Source organism: Leopardus geoffroyi, chromosome D2, assembly GCF_018350155.1.
Source record: "Leopardus geoffroyi isolate Oge1 chromosome D2, O.geoffroyi_Oge1_pat1.0, whole genome shotgun sequence".
Taxonomy (NCBI): Eukaryota; Metazoa; Chordata; class Mammalia; order Carnivora; family Felidae; genus Leopardus; species Leopardus geoffroyi.
The window spans coordinates 80,044,378-80,061,419 of NC_059334.1; the positions used below are offsets into that span (position 1 = coordinate 80,044,378).

The following is a 17,042-nucleotide window of genomic DNA, read 5'->3' on the forward strand; positions in this document are numbered from 1 at the left end:
GTCGGTTTTAGAATAATGTATAGTTTTAGAATATATATAATTGTAGAATAAAGTGACATGAGTTAACAGTATGGGTTCTAAGCGTTTAAGTTTCTGTCTACAGTTAGGCTGCCCCGAGCTGGCCGTTTTCCACAACAACAGCTATCCCTACGACCCTTTGCTGAGTGCCACCCGTAAGGCCAGGACCTGTGGTCAGCACTCTGTATCCGCTGACCACAAGCCCGGCAGAGAGGGAGGCAGCACAGCACAATTCTACAGACAAGAAAAATGAGGGAGAGAACAGCTACGAAATGTATGCAGGACCAGGTCTTGGAAAAGAGCCAGGGTCAGGCTTTGAACCAAGACCTTGCTCTGAGAACGTGACTGTATTTGAAACAAGCATCTCTAAAGACGCGATGAAGTTAAGATGCAGTCATTAGACCTCCAGAGCTTGGCCGGAGGGGGCTGGAGGACAAACACCCCCACCCACTGAGCCCCACGGAAGATTCACCTCGCGCATCCTGACGCCATTGCAACGGGATGTGAAGCGCCCAGCCTGGCACGGGGTCAGTCTCTGCACTGGGGTCCTGGGGCTGCTATGACAAATGACCACAAACTGGGGGGCTTAACACAGCACCGATGTATCCTCTCATACTTCTTTTTTTTTTTTTTTTTTTTTAATTTTTTTTTTAAAAATTTTTTTTCAACGTTTATTCATTTTTGGGACAGAGAGAGACAAAGCATGAACGGGGGAGGGGCAGAGAGAGAGGGAGACACAGAATCGGAAACAGGCTCCAGGCTCTGAGCCATCAGCCCAGAGCCCGACGCGGGGCTCGAACTCACGGACCGCGAGATCGTGACCTGGCTGAAGTCGGACGCCCAACCGACTGCGCCACCCAGGTGCCCCTCCTCTCATACTTCTAGAGGCTGGAAGTCCAACATCAAGGACACGGTTGGCAGGGCTGTGCTCCCTCCCAAGTCTCTAAGGGAGGAAACTCTCTTGCCTCCTCTAGCTTCTGGTGGCCCCCGGCTTGTGGCCACGTCACCCCAATCTCTGCCTCTGTCTTCACATGGCCTTCTCTGCTATGTCTTCTCTTCTGTCCCTCATGAGGACATTTGTCAATGATTTTTAGGGCCCATCCAGGTAACCCAAGATGACCCCACCTTGAGACCTTTAACTTAATTACACCGGCAAAGACCCAGTCTTCAAAGAGGTCATAGTCACAGGTTCCAGAGGCTAGGAAGCAGGGATATATTACTTTCGGGGTGGCGGGGGGAGGGGTCACCATTCAACCCACTACAGCACCCAATATTTGCAAAGTGAACAAATGAATGTTAGGGGGCATTAAGCTCTTTCCAACATTTTCGTCTTGGGGGAACAGGGTGATCAGGAAGAACACGGTGCAGCTATGGCCTGCGTGACCCCAGGTGGCACACGCCCAGCAGGAGGCCCCTGCATGAGCTCCCCTCGTGGGTTCTGATGGCCAGGACTAAGAGATTAGAGGTCGGGTGCACTGGGTTTCCCTACAGTGACTGAGCAAAGGAGCAGGTCCCGCTTGTCAACCAGCCTTGGTGCTCGCCACGCGTCTTCCCTCCCTCCCGCCTCCTCCCGCCGTCATGCTCAGCAGGAAGACCGGATTAAAAGTCGGGGCCCTGGGTCTGTTATCAATCTGCTGCCTAATCGATTGCTCAAGTCACAGCCAAAACGGCACTCAGCATACAGCCACTCTCTCCGGCGGGTTCCAGACGTGAAACGGTCACGTGTCACCAGATTAGCTTCTGACCACATTTGTGATAAAACGAGGACAGGGACAGAGAGCTGAGGTATGGAGGGAGTGGGCCCGTGCCACGTTAACGGAACATCCTTCGCGGGGGCCTGGTCTGGTTGGAGAGGGTTGGTCAAAACGCCACATCGACTCATTCACTCGAACCCGAAGTGTGGAGTTACAAGAGGGCACAGCGGGCCCGACGAATGCCACGTTCCCTGGTTAGCACGGGGAGGACACGCTGGGATGGCCGAATGCCGCTGTGCACGTAACATTTTCATCACCCCCTATCTTTGAGGCCTTGTGGGTACGGAAATGAATCAGTGCCACGTGCGAAACCCTGGAGCGGGTCTGCCACCTTGCCATGTGCCTTCAAAGCAGTCTAAGTGCCAGCAGAGTCGGTGAGATGCTGAACGGCCAGGAGAAGGGTGCAAAAGCTTGAACCCGGCCACCTCTGCTGCTGACTTCTGGCCCGTGAGCTGAGAATACTCCTTGAGGAATGGCTTCGAAAGCAGAACACGTGGGCAAGGAGCTGGGGCATGACCCACACAGTCCCCACAAACCCCGTGTCCCTGCCGGGTGGGCGAGACGTTCCTCTGTTCGCCTAGATCCCTAGTGTCACGGCTTCTACGTGGAGCACGGAGCCGTGCGTCCCGTAAGGCCCGTGTGCCTGTCGCCAACTCCGCCCGTCCTTCATCGTGGGGCAGGGGATGCAAGATGGCAGGCCAGGAACAAAGGGGCTCTGACATCGTTCTGGACTGGAAACACACACACACGACGAGCGATGTGTGTTCCGAGCTTCCCCGAAGCCTGCTCTCCACCGCCCCATCTCCGTCGACTAACGCCTGTCAGTCACCGCTAATGAGTGAACAAGATCCGAACAAAAAGATGGGGCGGAGGGGGAGGGGGAGGGAAGGAAATTAGAAGTCACATTTCATTAATCTACAGCGAGATGAATCGGCACACTTCCCCACACCGCCGGGAGGAAGCGGGATGAAGGCTCGAGCCGCCATGTGGCTCTGCACACAAGTCCCTGAAATAATGGAAAATATAACTGATAGGGAAAAAGCAAATGCTGCCTTCGTGGTTGTGTGGCGGCCAGCTTTTCGAAACGTGACTCTTGACCTGGCGTGACAAATCCGGCCGGGTCCGGGCCGGATTTAGACACCGCAGCCATGAAAAATAAACAGATACGGGGCGCCTGGGTGGCGCAGTCGGTTAAGCGTCCGACTTCAGCCAGGTCACGATCTCGCGGTCCGGGAGTTCGAGCCCCGCGTCGGGCTCTGGGCTGATGGCTCAGAGCCTGGAGCCTGTTTCCGATTCTGTGTCTCCCTCTCTCTCTGCCCCTCCCCCGTTCATGCTCTGTCTCTCTCTGTCCCCAAAATAAATAAACGTTGAAAAAAAAAAAATTAAAAAAAAAAAAGAAAAATAAACAGATACTTCGCGGAAAGGTGGCTGTGGGTTTCCGGGGCTAGAACTGGAAAAAGCAAGAATGGTTTGTGGCCGCGAGAAGGTTATCTTGCTCGACAGGGATCTGCCTTTATGTGCTTTTTATTCTGTGTAGGGCCAAACGATGATGGGGATAAATAGAATACCTCTGTGGGGGAGGTAACCAAGAAAGAAATGGCAAGATTTCTGTACCTGTTAAAAAGTGGCCACAGGAACCAATCTATTTACTACTTGGAAATTTTTCTTTTCCCAAGCACGGACACGTACCTGAAAAGTACGTGAAGGCGGATACGGGCAAGAGTCACGGCTGCGTGCCTCTGATCGGTTACACAGAGAACACACCCGCACCCACACTCGCACCAGCCCCCACGCGAGCCTCACGACAGCCCCAAAGGGCCTATCACCTTCATCGTTTGCCGTGCCCATTTCACAAATGGGAAATATGGGGGTCAGAGAGGGAAAGTCACTTGCCCAGGGTCACACAGCATCTGAGTGATGAAATGGAATTTGAATCCGGGTCCACTTCACATGGAATATTTTTCAAATTCATCGCTGGGTTGACCACCCCCACCCCCCCACCCAGAGTCAAGAAAATAGGCAATGACCATGCTGCTTGGGGTCCTGCCATCCCAAAGCTGAGGGACCTTAGGGAATGTGACATCCTCATCCTTCCACATTTGGGAGCCCTGGGCCGGGGCAGCCTGGACACAGCAAAGAAAGCTTATCCTGAAACTGGGACTATGGCGTCCTCTGGGGCTGATGTGAAGGAATTCCCGAAGTCCCTTCTGGAAGCTTCTCTGGTCCTGTGCGGATGCCAGAAGCAATACCACCTATTCCCTGCATCGTATGCAGTCGGGCTTCGACCAAAGGCTCTGCTGTGCCTGGGAGGCCGGTCTACTGACCTCCAGAAGACAGGAGATTTGTGAAACAGCGATCACACCATGTCAGGCCTCAGGAAACACCTGCAGCGTGGAGTCGCTTCACCCCTGAGTATGGGATCAACGCCCGGCCCCTCCGGGTACCTACCGCAGGGGACGTCCCAGTAATGGGAACAGCTCCGGGTGAAAACACCCTGGCTCCAGTGCCAACACCAGCGTGCTGTCTGTCCCTTGGCCGGGTGTGCCATTTGGTCCGATCCTTCATCCAAGTGTACCTTTGCTCATCTCTGACCCCCTACAGAATCCGAATGGCTCAGGAGCTACGAGCGGGCCACAGGGCCAAACGGAGAGATCCCTTGTAGTCACCAGGCCCCGGCTGTCTCATTCGTAAAGTGGGGAGTAGCCACAGCCCCCCAAGACCACTGGAAGGATTAAGGAGCAGTCGACGTAGAGTGCTGGCACCCTGTAGATGGCGGACCACGGTCGCTATTATACCCGTGACAAGTGATAAGGGAGGGCTGGGAGGGGATGGCCCGTGGGTCCCTCCCTGTCCGGCTCCATGACGACAGCAGGGCCGCCAGAGACTTACTTCCGGCAACGGTGTGCCAGGAGGCCCCGTTGACGGTCCCGTCCTCTTTCTGGAAGTCTTCCGTGTGGCACACCCTCCTCCTGGCGTCGGTCATGAGGCGGTGCGTGGAGGCGTAGGAGTAGGCCAGCCAGCGGAACACGTGGTCGTCGGGCGTGGGGCTGTGCTCCTGCGTCTTCCACAGGGACCGCACCATGTCGTAGGGGTATGCCACCACCAGCTCGCCGCCCTGCAGGTTCCCACCCAGCACGAAGGGGATCTTCTCCATCCAGGCTATGACGGCCCTGGTCTCCACCGCCACCTGTGAACAGGGCGAATTTACACGGGGCGAAAATGGGACGGGGACTGCTTTCTCTCCCTACCTCCCAAACGGGGACACAGTGGAAAGAGCAACCGTTTCGCGGAACACTTTTAGCAAAACGTAGAATTTCAAAAATCCGTCCGGGGAAGACCGAGTTCTGTGGAAATCGTGGATTACACAAAAAAGATAAATCGAGGGAAGTTTTCTTTTGGTAGGAATATTCCAGTTGATGCACGGAGGGAAAGACAGAGTTAGATTGTCAATACTCGGCAAGTCCCATGAGTTAAGGGGCCAGGGATGTTCATCCATGGCCGCAAAGCACAGAGAAAGAGAAAGGCAATACAGTCTGTCCCTCGAGGGAAGAAACACCTAAGAGAGAACATCAACCCGGAATATGACCAAGCCTCCCATCCAGGGGCCGGCAGCCTATTCCTGTCAAGGACCATATGGGAAATGCTTGAGGTTTGGAGGGCTCTGTGGTCTCTTTCCCAACTACTCAACTCTGTCCTTGTAGCCAGAAGCATCAGAGACGATACACAGATGAATGTGGCTGTGTTCCAATAAAACACAAAACACTTACACAAACAAGCCTGGGCAGCAAGAGGCCCACCTACGGGCTGTAGTTCCCCAACCCCTGTTCTGTGGAGCCCAGTCTGGTCTCAATCTCTCTGCCAGTTTACAGAAAGCAGAAGAAGAGGTTACGTGACATGGCAGGTATTCAGTCGGCAGCACCCAGGCAGTGGGAAAGGCTACAAGGTGATGTAATCTGCTTGCTTATAACTTAGTTGTTAGAAGAGAAGCAGCGACGCGGGCAAGAGGATAAAAGACAGCAAGCGAAACGGCAGAAACCGACAAGGTAGGGGAGACTTGGAAGACGCAGCCCTCAATCACGATGGGGGCCCTTTAGTTGGCTCCGGATTTAAACCAACTATGAGAGAGAGCGCGATGGAGAATGATAATAGGGAAAACGTGAACACTGACTGGATATGTTATAATACCAAGCAATAATTTATTTTGATACGATAATGGGAATCATTTATGGTTTTAAAAGAGACCTGAAGCTTTTAGAGATACTTACTGAGGTATTTGCAAATGAAATGATACCACACCTGGGATTCGCCCCAGTAATTCTGGAGAGGGGGAGAAAGTGGGTACAGATGTAGATGGGAAGGTGAATCGACAGGCACTGAAGTTGAGATGCACATGGGGACCCTCAGAGCTTTCTAATTTTCTATGAATGGCATTTTTTATGACAAAAAGTTGAAGGAAGGAAAGAAGGAAGGGAGAGAGGGTTAAGAGGAAGGGAAGGGAAGAGAAGGAAGGAAAGAAGGGAGGGAGAGAAAGAAAGAAAGAAAGAAAGAAAGAAAGAAAGAAAGAAAGAAAGAAAAGAAAGAAAGAAAGAAAGAGAAAGGAAGGAAGGAAGGAAGGAAAGAAGGGAGGAAGGAAAGAAAGAAAGAAAGAGAAAGGAAGGAAGGAAGGAAGGAAGGAAGGAAGGGAAAGAAAGAAGGAAAGAAAGAAAGAAAAAGAACTGACAACATTAGATGCAAAAATTAGGTTGACAGGGTCAAATACTGCTCATGAATCTAATTATTTACCCTAAGTTACTGACTCCTATGAAGATAGTCCCAGCAAAATAAAGTCTGATAATGGAAAAGAAATAAACACTGGAAATGGCTTAACTGTGCAGCACAGAAAGTTGATTAAGGAATGAAATTGACTTGATAGGATTCATTAAGTTTTGTTTTTGTTCCTGAACACATCAGGAGCCCTGGAATGGACTAATCATAGAACTTAGCTCAATACACCATATCATCATTGGTCCACGCTTGTCCTTCTCTGTATTTTAATATAATAAACACCCGTGAACCCACCATCCATGCCCCAAACCAGATCTTATAGACAATTTCTATGTAATATGTGATTCCGTCCCTCCCTTCCTCCTGCTTCCCACTCAGAGGCAACCACTGTATCCTCAATGATATACGATTCTGATTCTTTCTGTTTTGTTTTATCCTATATGTGTATACCTAAAAATAGATTATGTGGTTTTACTTGCTTTCGATCTTAAAAAAGAGGGGGTAGCCACACTGTTGTCTTCTGCAATTTTTTTAAAAAAAATTTAATGTTTCTTTATCTGGAGAGAGAGAGAGAGAGAGAGAGAGAGAGAGAGGAAGGGGCAGAGAGAGAGAGAGAGGGAGACAGAGAACCGGAAGCAGGCTCCAGGCTCTGAGCTGTCAGCACAGAGCCTGAAACGGGGCTCAAACCCATGAACCGTGAGACCACGATCTGAGCCGAAGTCAGAGGCTTAACCGACCGAGCCACCCGGGCGTCCCTGTCTTCTGCAATTTTTTCATCTCAATGCATGTTTCGCGAGGCACCTGAACTGTAGCATAAAGCTACAGCTCAGTATTCTCCACTTCGGTGCTAAGATCTCATCATTGCTCTGTCCTTGTGATGATGGGCATCCAGGTAACTTTCAATTTTTTGCTGTACTGGACAGTGTTGCTTTGAACTTTGTTCTGGCATACACGTGCTGAAATGTATCTTGCATAAATCAGCAGAAGTGGAACCGCAGAGACCTAGCATATACACATGTTCCACCTTACAAGATAACCAAATTATTTTCCAAAATCACTGTGCTAATTTATACTTGCACCCACAACGCATAAGAGATCCACTGGCCCCAAGTCCTCTCCAACGCTCAGCTACTGTCAGACTTCTTAATTTGCCAACCAGTGGGTGTAAAATGTTCTCTTTTTTGCATTCCTTAGTACTAGTAAGGCTGAACATATTTTCATGTTTATTAACCAAGTTTCCTCTGCCACAAATTGCCTCTTCATATCTCTTACCCATTTTTCTATTGAGCAGTTTATATTTTTCTCATCTGTTATTCTTTATGTCTCTTGAATTTTTAATTCTTTTCCGGTTATTTAATCTGCAAATAATTTCTCTCAGTTTTTAGCTTCCCTCTTACAGTTTTTAAATTTTTGATGAGCAAGCTTTCTTATTTCGATGTAGTTGAGTTTATTAATCTTTTATTTTATGATTAATGTCATTTGGAATAGCTTTCTTCACTCTGAAACTAGCTATCTATATGACAAAGTTTCACTGAGAGATTTTACCGACAGTGATTATTAAATCTTATCAAATGATTCTTTCTGCAGACAAATCACTTCATATTTTTTTCTTGTTTTTCTATCATTTCATTGATTCTGCTCTTATGTTTTGATCACAATCTTTATACATTGTGTGTGTGTGGGGGGGGGGAGGGTGGTTCTTCTGTTATTTGTTCGCTAGTTTCTTTAGCTCATTTTTAGCCTCTCTTCTTAGGAATATAATCATGAAAAGATACAAAACTCCAAAAAACACAGGAGGGTTTTGCAGCTTTCCACAAATTTTGATATGTAATATTTTCATTATCTCTGTGTTCTAATTATTTTTTAGTTGCTAGTATAATCTTTTTCTTTGACCCATTATTTAGAAGTTTTGGGGTTTTTTTTTTTTAATTTTCTAAATACATGCTGATATTTTCATTAACCTTATTACTGTCTTCTAGTTGAACTATATGATGGTGAGAGCATCACGGTCTGACTTCTCTTCTCCGAAAATGGTTGAGATTTCCTTTACAGCCCAGAGCATCATCTGTTTTTGAAAATGCTCCAGGGATTACTCAGGAGAATATGCATTCTCTAACGGGGGTGTAGAATTCTTCCAGGTCCCTGTGTCAAGCCTGTCAACTGCTATTCAAGTCTTTACTTTGCTGACTTCTTATCTAACCGAAAAAAGGTGTTAGTGGTGGCAGATCTACGTAATTCTCCCTGTGTTTCCAAAACACAACAAGCTCAAAAAGCGAAATTCTAGTCTTAAAGCAAAGACTGAAATCCCAGGGTTTCTAGGACTGTGCTGAACTTGTTCCTGGTCGCTCATGGCCACAGGGCCAAGGACGCTGGCAACCATATTCCAATTCTGGTCCAAGAGTTCCAAAATTATAACATCATTTGAATTCCCAGCTTTACCAGACATCATTAGTACGCTAGTTTAAAAAAAAAAAAAGGAGGGGGGGCGGGAGGAGGGGATTGAGCAGGATGGAATTAGGAAATAGGAGAGAGAAGGCAGAAGACTCAGAAGACCTGAATCCTTTTACCCCCAGTAAGCTGCCCCTGGGCATCCGAATTACCCCACAGGGCATCGCCAAGGTCTGTCCACACTGCTTGACTGGTTGCTTCTTGAAGGTCTACGTAACATCACCCTGTGCATCCCTAAGTGAGGCAACCATGCTGGTCTTCTTCTGCTGTGGGCTGGAGCCCTGAGGCAGAACAGGGGGGCTGCCTTCTATACACTCATCATTTCTCTTTGGATTCCTCAGGAAGAGAAGCCAGTGCTTCATGTCTGTATTTTCTTTTTTACCTTGCAAAGTGCTGTCTAAAACACAGCATTTTCCAGCCTTCCTCATGATAGGTTGATAACATGTTTTGACTAAATTCTGGCCAATGAGATCAAGACATAAGTATTATTAGAAATTCTGAGAATGCCTCTTAAAATTAATCCATGAGTCTGAAAGGAGGATCTTTATTGGTTTGTTTTTTTCTTAACTCTTTCTCTCCTCTTCCATCACAGACACGACAGCTGGAGTACCAACTGCCATCTTAGATTATGACCTTGAGAATGAAAGTCACACGCTAACATGGTGGAGACAGACAGAGGAGTCCTTGGTTCCTGATGATCACGGGGCTTCTGTTTGGCTGCTTGGCTTCTGTCGTCTACCTTTAGGGTCTTTCTATGTGAAACACAAACAAACAAACACCAAAAAACCCCCAAAATGTCTACCTCATTAAGCTATCGTCATTTTGGTTTTTCTGTTGCTCCCACTGAACTTACCCCTAACTCAAGGCAGATCTCTTGAAGGACACACACACTCAGAGGTCAGGGGTAGAGGGGTAGATTACTATGGGCAGGGCAGGCAATAAAAGGCACGTGAAATTTTGTGCAAAGTCTTTCTTCTACAACACGCTCTTTGTGAAAGAACACCTGAAAATTCGAGGAACGCCTTTCTCATTCAATGCGTTTTTCCTTCCAAAGAAGCACAACATGAAATAATCCATGAAGACTTATGAAAATAAAAATAAGGTATCTCAAGCAATCAGGAAGGACTGCGGCCAATCCCAAAGCAACTCCATGGCACCACCAAAGCTCAGGGCAACGAGGACGGTAATGAACGCGCACGACGCAGGGGAAGGGTGCGGGGCGCCCTTTGTTGTTGGAGCCCTGTGTGGTTGTAAAGAAATATGATTCGATGATTTCTCTTTTATGAAGAAGAGCTGAAAATACCAACGCTAAAGGTAGTTGCTCTCTAGCACACTTCCCCACTTTTGGAGAAAACATGACAGGAAAACTGGCGTTGTCTTGTTCTTAAATGTCAGATGCTCTACCAACGCCAGTGGGTGTTCACCGTGGCCTTCCTCAGCTCTGCACGTGGGGTATTTTTACTCACCGTGGCATTTTCAGACAGAAACCACTCAGGGATCGCAATGTAGTGATTGGGAACTTTCCTCGGGAGATTCTGTCGGTCCTCTGCCTCCCAGAGCAGCGTGTTTAGGTCAGGAAAGTTGTTGTTGATGTCGATGCCATCGTGGGTCCAGCGCCCCAGGGACCAGCCGCCCAGCTCCGAGCCCTGGGAGACAATTCCGAACGTGAGGGACCCACAGGGCTTCTGGACTCTTCTCACACAAGATGTCTCTATCTCTAGGTCCGCCACCCATCCCCATCTGGGTGGATCTCTAAGCCTCTACACATCGTCTGGCCCAAAGATGGCGCCCAGAAGGGAACACTGAAGCATCTCCTATTACCACTTGGTGGGTGGTGAGTAATACAGCCAAATCCCTCCAAGAGGGAGGGCATCACCCCTGCCACATGGCCGAGCTCAAGAAGTATTACGCCCCTTCCTCCTCCTTCCCTCCCATGAAAGCTTCTAGAATGGTCAGATGAGGAACTCTGAGGAGGGATGACTCTAAGAGTCTGGCGTTGCCAAATCAACCACCACCGCGTCAACGGATTCTCTCTGCCGTGTCCACGAGTCCGGCTCACAAACCCCTAACCACCTGGCCTTGGCAAATCTGGGACTGAGAACCCCTCACCAGCTCTGCACCAATAAACGCAACCCAAAGTCTGTACTGTAAATGTTTACGGGACGGGTACCCAGGACCGTTTCCCATTTTATTCCCAGATAATACGAACAATCCTCTACACATAATTCTACAGTATGTATGGTCAGTGACCTACCACATTCTACGTCACAGTTAGAGCCTCAAATATAAACAACGGATCAGGATCACACACACCACTCTCCTCGGAGCACTGGCAAACAGGCAATAATAGAGGAGAGGGCCTGCCCCGATGCTGCGCTCGAACCGTGCTCAGTGTTCTTTTTATTCTAGTCTACTGCTGTTAGTGAAAACGTGCCAAGTATCATCCTTCACGTTCACTTTTCCCACTCGTTGGCGGGTCTCAGATCCCCACGATTCTCAATCCCTGCTTTGTGTCTTTCATACACCCGCCGGGCTCCCCTGGCTCAGCAGGGAGACGCTCAAAGGAAAGCTAATGACGTGTGAGTGAGATCGGCGCTCTGCCGGCGGGGGCCTCGCCGCTGCCCTGGGCACGCGGGGTGGCATCATTACCCCTTCGTAGGCCTTCTCGTAGCCATCGGGGTTGAGGGAGGGGAGGATGTGGATCCGGGTCCCCTCCACCAGGTGGACGATGCGGGGGTTCCCGGCCAAGTACTCCTGACACAGGAACTGCAGCAGCAAAAGCATCAGCTCGCGGCCCAGCACCTCGTTGCCGTGGGCGCCCGCCATGTAGTGGAACTCTGGCTCGCCTTTACTCCAAGACGGGAAAAAACACAGGTTCATGTGGATGCTTCTAGCAAAACAGCCCTTACCATTTAGGGTAAAAAAAAAAAAAAAAAAAAAATCCCTGACAAATACTTACAATTTTACCCTATCTCTTCTTACAAAAACCCCCGCCCCAGGGCGCCTGGGTGGCTCAGTCGGTTGAGCGACCCACTTCGGCTCAGGTCACAATCTCACGGTTTGTGAGTTCGAGCCCCGCGTCGGGCTCTGTGCTGACAGCTCGGAGCCTGGAGCCTGCTTCGGATTCTGTGTCTCCCTCTCTCTCTGCCCCTCCCCCACTCATGCTCTGTCTCTCTCTCTCAGAAATAAATAAACATTAAAAAAAAATTAAAAATAAAAACAAATACCCCCTCCCCAAATTGTATCAGTACCATTTTTTTTTTTAATTCGCCAATAGTCAGGTATAGAAGAAAACGTGTAGAAAAATCATAGATGACACCAGCCCCTGGGGAATGGTGTTTATTCTTATTTAGCAAGAAAGGGTAAAGTAGCACAGGGCTTAAGGTTTAAAATTTACAAATTAAACACAAGCCAGAGCAATTATTTTTCTCTTTGGGGAGGCAATCGTTCTTCTTAAGAGAAGTTCCTATTAAGTCTTACAAGGACACAAAGATGAATGAATAGAAGGGGAAAACAGTTCAGCAGGGGAAACAGGCACTGACACAATTCTACAAGGGGGCTGCCTTTGAGTTTTTCCCTTTTAACAGCTCAGCTTTCCCAGTGTTGTGTTTATCAGTGCCGGGCATAAGCTGACAATATTTCTCCTTTTCTCACCGACAAAGCTACTGCTTTTGAGGAAATGTGATTTTACCCGCAGATAAAGCCCTCACCCTTTCTTCTAGAAGGAACTTCTAGGAGGAACTCCTGAAATAATGATGAATTTAGAGCTGAATGAAGCAGACCGGTCCCAGACTTAAATATCGATGGGTTTCTAAAGGACTCGCAGATTTACCAAGAAGAAAACCCAGAGAAGTCCCTCTGACCCAGAGGAGAATCCGGGTTCGGGAAAAGGCTGAAAATAGGAAATGCGTGAAAACAGAATTGAGATTTACAAAGACATTTAGGGGACCTCCTCTCACTTGAGCCCTTAATGACCAGGGAGTCCAGAATTTTCTTCGATAAAAGGATTCTGTCCTGTCTCTGGCCACTGTTTTCTTTGGTTAGTGTGACTGGTCTCAGAGCTGGAGGGCAGAATTAAATGTGGTTCATTTGGAGAAAAGAAAGGTATCTCTTGCTTAGATGAGTCAACAGCCCATATCACAAGGTAAGAGGTTCACAGAACCAAAATTTGCAGAATCTGCCTATGTGAGGGCGGTGCATGGACAGCTCCTGGCCTATTTCATGAATGTTCTCGCAGGGGTGAACCATCTCCTTGCTCTTTAAGAAGGCACCAGACAGGGAGCGACAGGGGCATCACAGAGGGGCCACCTCACCGACTTCGTGCTCCCCAGGGTGGTCGGAGATCTCCACGGCATACAGCTTCAGGCCCTGGTGGCTCTTGCCAATGTTGTAAATTCTGGTGATGTTGGGGCACATTTCGTTCACGACCTTCATCAACTGAAAAGCAAAATGCAGTTAAGGCTCTGAGCAACGATGGCTATGCATTCATGGCGAAGGGCTCCCAAGACGGCCACCTGCCATTCCCCTCCCACGGCCCCCTGCGTGCCCTCCCCGCCCCCCAACACCAGCGCTATCCCTTCTGCCTGGAATGTTCTCCTCCAGTTGTGATTATCACCTCCCTTGAGGATGGTATTACCATTTTTACTGTGGTTTCCTGGGTTCTTGTTGTTTCCTCGCTAGACTACAGATCCTTTAAGGGACACACTGTGCCTTGTATCTCCCTATCCCTGCCTAAATAAATATTTATTACTGAATATCAATTTTTCTCATAACTTAATGAGCATCTTTGATGCCAGGCTGAGGAAAGGGACAGCACTCCCACCCCCCTGGAGCTCACGGTGCAGCAACAGAGAGTAGTCATTTGATGACCCAATTCACGGGTGCTAAATGAAGGGGTCCAGAGAAGCCATGATAATGGGGGTCATGTGGTTACAAGGGGGAGGAAAGCGGGCCTTGACAAGGAAATGCAAGGAAGTGAAATAGATATGCGTTATTCCCTGGATTTTACTTTTTTAATTGTTTTTAAAAGATTTTAATTTTTTTGAGCGAGAGAGAGACAGAGACAGAGACAGAGACAGAGACAGAGAATCCCAAGCAGGCTCCACACTCAGTGCAGAGCCCGGCACAGGGCTCGATCCCACGACCCTGGCATCATGACCTGAGCCAAAATCAAGAGTCAGATGCTCAACAGACTGAGCCCCCCAGGCACTCCTGAATTCTACTTCTGAAGTCAAGGTCGTTAGATGAACAGCCTCAGCGGGAGGGGGCGAGGGGTGCACCAAGCTGCCAAAGGAGGTAAGGAGGGCTCATCTGCTGATCACAGGAGCACAGGCTGCCCTTACGAGAAAGGAGAAGCTGATTATAAAGGACCGTTGTCCGCAACAAGGCCAAAGCAGAAACTCACCGTCAGTGGAGGATCAGCATGCAAGGGTCCCATAGCTTCTACCCCCGTCACCATGAGGGACACATACATCGTGCAGGGCTGACGTGGAACCACATGCGTCGCACCCCGCCTTCCCCAGAAGCACAGTAATAATATCACTAATAAGGTCAACGATTCTATTCGTCACGCATCTGTGTCCTCACTGAATTTCACGATCACGACCGCCAGGGGAAGTAGGTAAGGCAGAGGTGATTGTTCCCCCTCTACAGATACGGAGACTGAGGCTCAGAGAGACACTGAGCGATCTGCCCGGGGTCACTCAGCCGGTACCAGATGTGGCCAGGGCTCTGGACTCTGAGGGCTCTTCTCTGTCCTTGAAGGTGGAGCAAAGCAATCGACACCGGCACATCTCTGCGGCCCGTTTTGTCAGCGGCACACCACGCCAGGCTGAAGACGGCCGTGGCACAGCCACCATCCGAGTCGGGGCCCCACGCGCCAGTCCCTGCAGACTGTAGTCCCCCTCAGCTACCAGAATCGTCCTCAGGAAATCCTGATCGGCACGTGATCCACTGTCTTGGTTCAGATCAATGACTATTTCTGCACTCGGGTCATCCTTAACTAGGCAACAAACACCGCCATCCAGCACAGAGCCTGGCTGTCGTTTAGGGCTTACCCTCCTCCCCCGTTCAATCAGAGACAGAAGCAATGTGCCACCTGTGTTAGAGATCATGACCTCGACGCCGGAGAAGAAGAACCTCCACCTTCCGCGGAACGCACACTTCGCCGTGGAGACATCGCTCCGTAGGGCACGGCCTCAGCCAGGACTCAACAGTCACCTCTTCATACCCCGCCCATCACAGTGGTTTTGTACCGGCCACCCTCCCTCCTCGTGTTGTGGTGTCACGGGCACCCCCTTCTACACACGGCAAAGAGGACACGGGCATGTAAAGAATCTCCTTCATGAAGGTTCTTTACAATTCCCTCTGCACAGAGAGAAATTCTCTCTGAAATGCCAGGGAGGTGCCTCCAGCGGCCACCAGCCCCGTTAAAGACCTGGCAGGGGGTCCACCTTGCTTATTCCTGAAAAGGGTCAAGGATGTCTTACTGGAGTTGGAGTCTTTTTGTTTGTTTGTTTTGAGAGAGAGAGAGGGCACCAGTGAGGGAGGGGCAGAAAGAGAGAAGCAGGGCTCACCCTATATGGGACTCAAAATCACAAACAATGAGATAATGACCCGAGCCAAAGTCAGGCGCTTAACCAACTGAGCCATCCAGGCACCCGGAGCCTTGATGGTTAATGCGACAATAAGGACTAGAATTTCTTCCTGGCCCGAGAGCATGCATTCTTAGCAGGGGTGACATCACCGCCCCCCCGCCCCCCGGAGGTGAAAACTGGTCATCAGGGGCTAAACACCTTCCAGATCACGATGCTTTGTGGCTCTCCAGAGCTCAGTGCTACCCAACAAAGTCTTACTCATCAGTATTTCATATAATGGGTGGAGGATAATTGAGACGGTGTCTAAAAAGCCTCCTGGGGTGGGGAGTGACAATGAAACCAGGCTGAGAACGATCAGCTAGAGAGCGCCTGGCTTTGCAGAGTCCTAGCTTCATCAAGACTCTGCCTCCTCACCCCAGATGGGAATACGCTTTGCCAACCTCGTATCTACTGAATCCTAGGTTCTGCTGCTTCCCTCCTCTGCAGGAAGCAGAACTCGAGGCCCCTCCTCCAGAAATTCGGTTTCTAGCAATATACAAGAAGGGGCTTCTGCATAAAGGATGGGACAGTGACATGCTCGGTGGCACTTGCTGTGATGCTGCAGCCTTTCCCCGGGGGCACAAAGCTGGGAGATGGCCAAGCGCTCCAGGGCAGGAAGGCTGAGCACGCCGTTCCCACTCCCTGGAACGTTCTGCACCAGCATAATTACAACTATGAGGACACCATGGAAAATGGCCCGTGATCCAATATTCACTGAGGAAAGCAGGGCCAGATTACAACCATCCTCTGATCAAAATCGTAGGAATTCTGCGAGCACAGAAGCTGAAGCACTGGATGGGGACGGGCGAAAGATACAACTGGCTGATTCTTTAGGGTGTGGGTTCAAGGAGGACTGACCTTGAGCCTTGGGGTTTGCATTTGGTGCTGATGCAAAATGGCGCCTCCAATGAATTAAAACGGTTTTGAAAAGGGCGGGGGGAGAAGAGAAAAAGTCCTCTTCCACCGGCTTTCTTCATTTGCCTGAGAAACAGACACTGCATCTGGTCCCCTGGAGAAGGAACCCAGAGGGAGGGGGAGGGACAGAATGGCAGTAGGAGCATCCCACGGGTGAGGAGGTGGGCTCGTCCGGATCTGCAGGCCGTCACCCACCGTCACCCACCCCCAGGGTAGGCTCGGCTGCTGTCCCACGGCCTCGTGCCCCTGCCCCACCGCCGCTGCCCTGGAAATCAGTGCCACTAGCTGGCCACCTTCCAACCCATGTCTCTGTATCACAGCCCACTTACGGTCAGCCTCCTCAAACTTCCTGTGCATCGAGACCTGGCTGCACCACATCCAAAGCCAAAGTCAGATCATCAACCGTTGCCTCCAAACCACTTACTTTCTCCCTTTGTGGATGGTACCCCGCCCTCTTCGGAGGCACGCCAGACCCCTCCTCTCCCCAACTCATTCCAGCAGGTGACCT

The 17,042-nt window shown here is 49.8% G+C and overlaps 1 protein-coding gene across 4 annotated transcripts in view; it reads right to left on the reverse strand.

Moving 5' to 3' along the window:
• Nucleotides 1-17,042, reverse strand: part of CPXM2 (carboxypeptidase X, M14 family member 2) — a 140,951-nt gene that overhangs the window by 11,148 nt on the left and 112,761 nt on the right. For 3 of the 4 annotated variants that reach the window (XM_045439150.1, XM_045439148.1, XM_045439151.1), the window contains 4 exons: nt 13,298-13,421; nt 11,634-11,830; nt 10,451-10,630; nt 4,662-4,959 (listed from right to left, as the gene is read on the reverse strand). In XM_045439150.1, coding sequence (XP_045295106.1) covers nt 4,662-4,959; nt 10,451-10,630; nt 11,634-11,830; nt 13,298-13,421 — 799 coding nt within the window. Of the gene's footprint in view, nt 1-4,661; nt 4,960-10,450; nt 10,631-11,633; nt 11,831-13,292; nt 13,422-17,042 lie in introns of all 4 variants that reach the window. The other variant, XM_045439149.1, reaches the window with a different exon arrangement.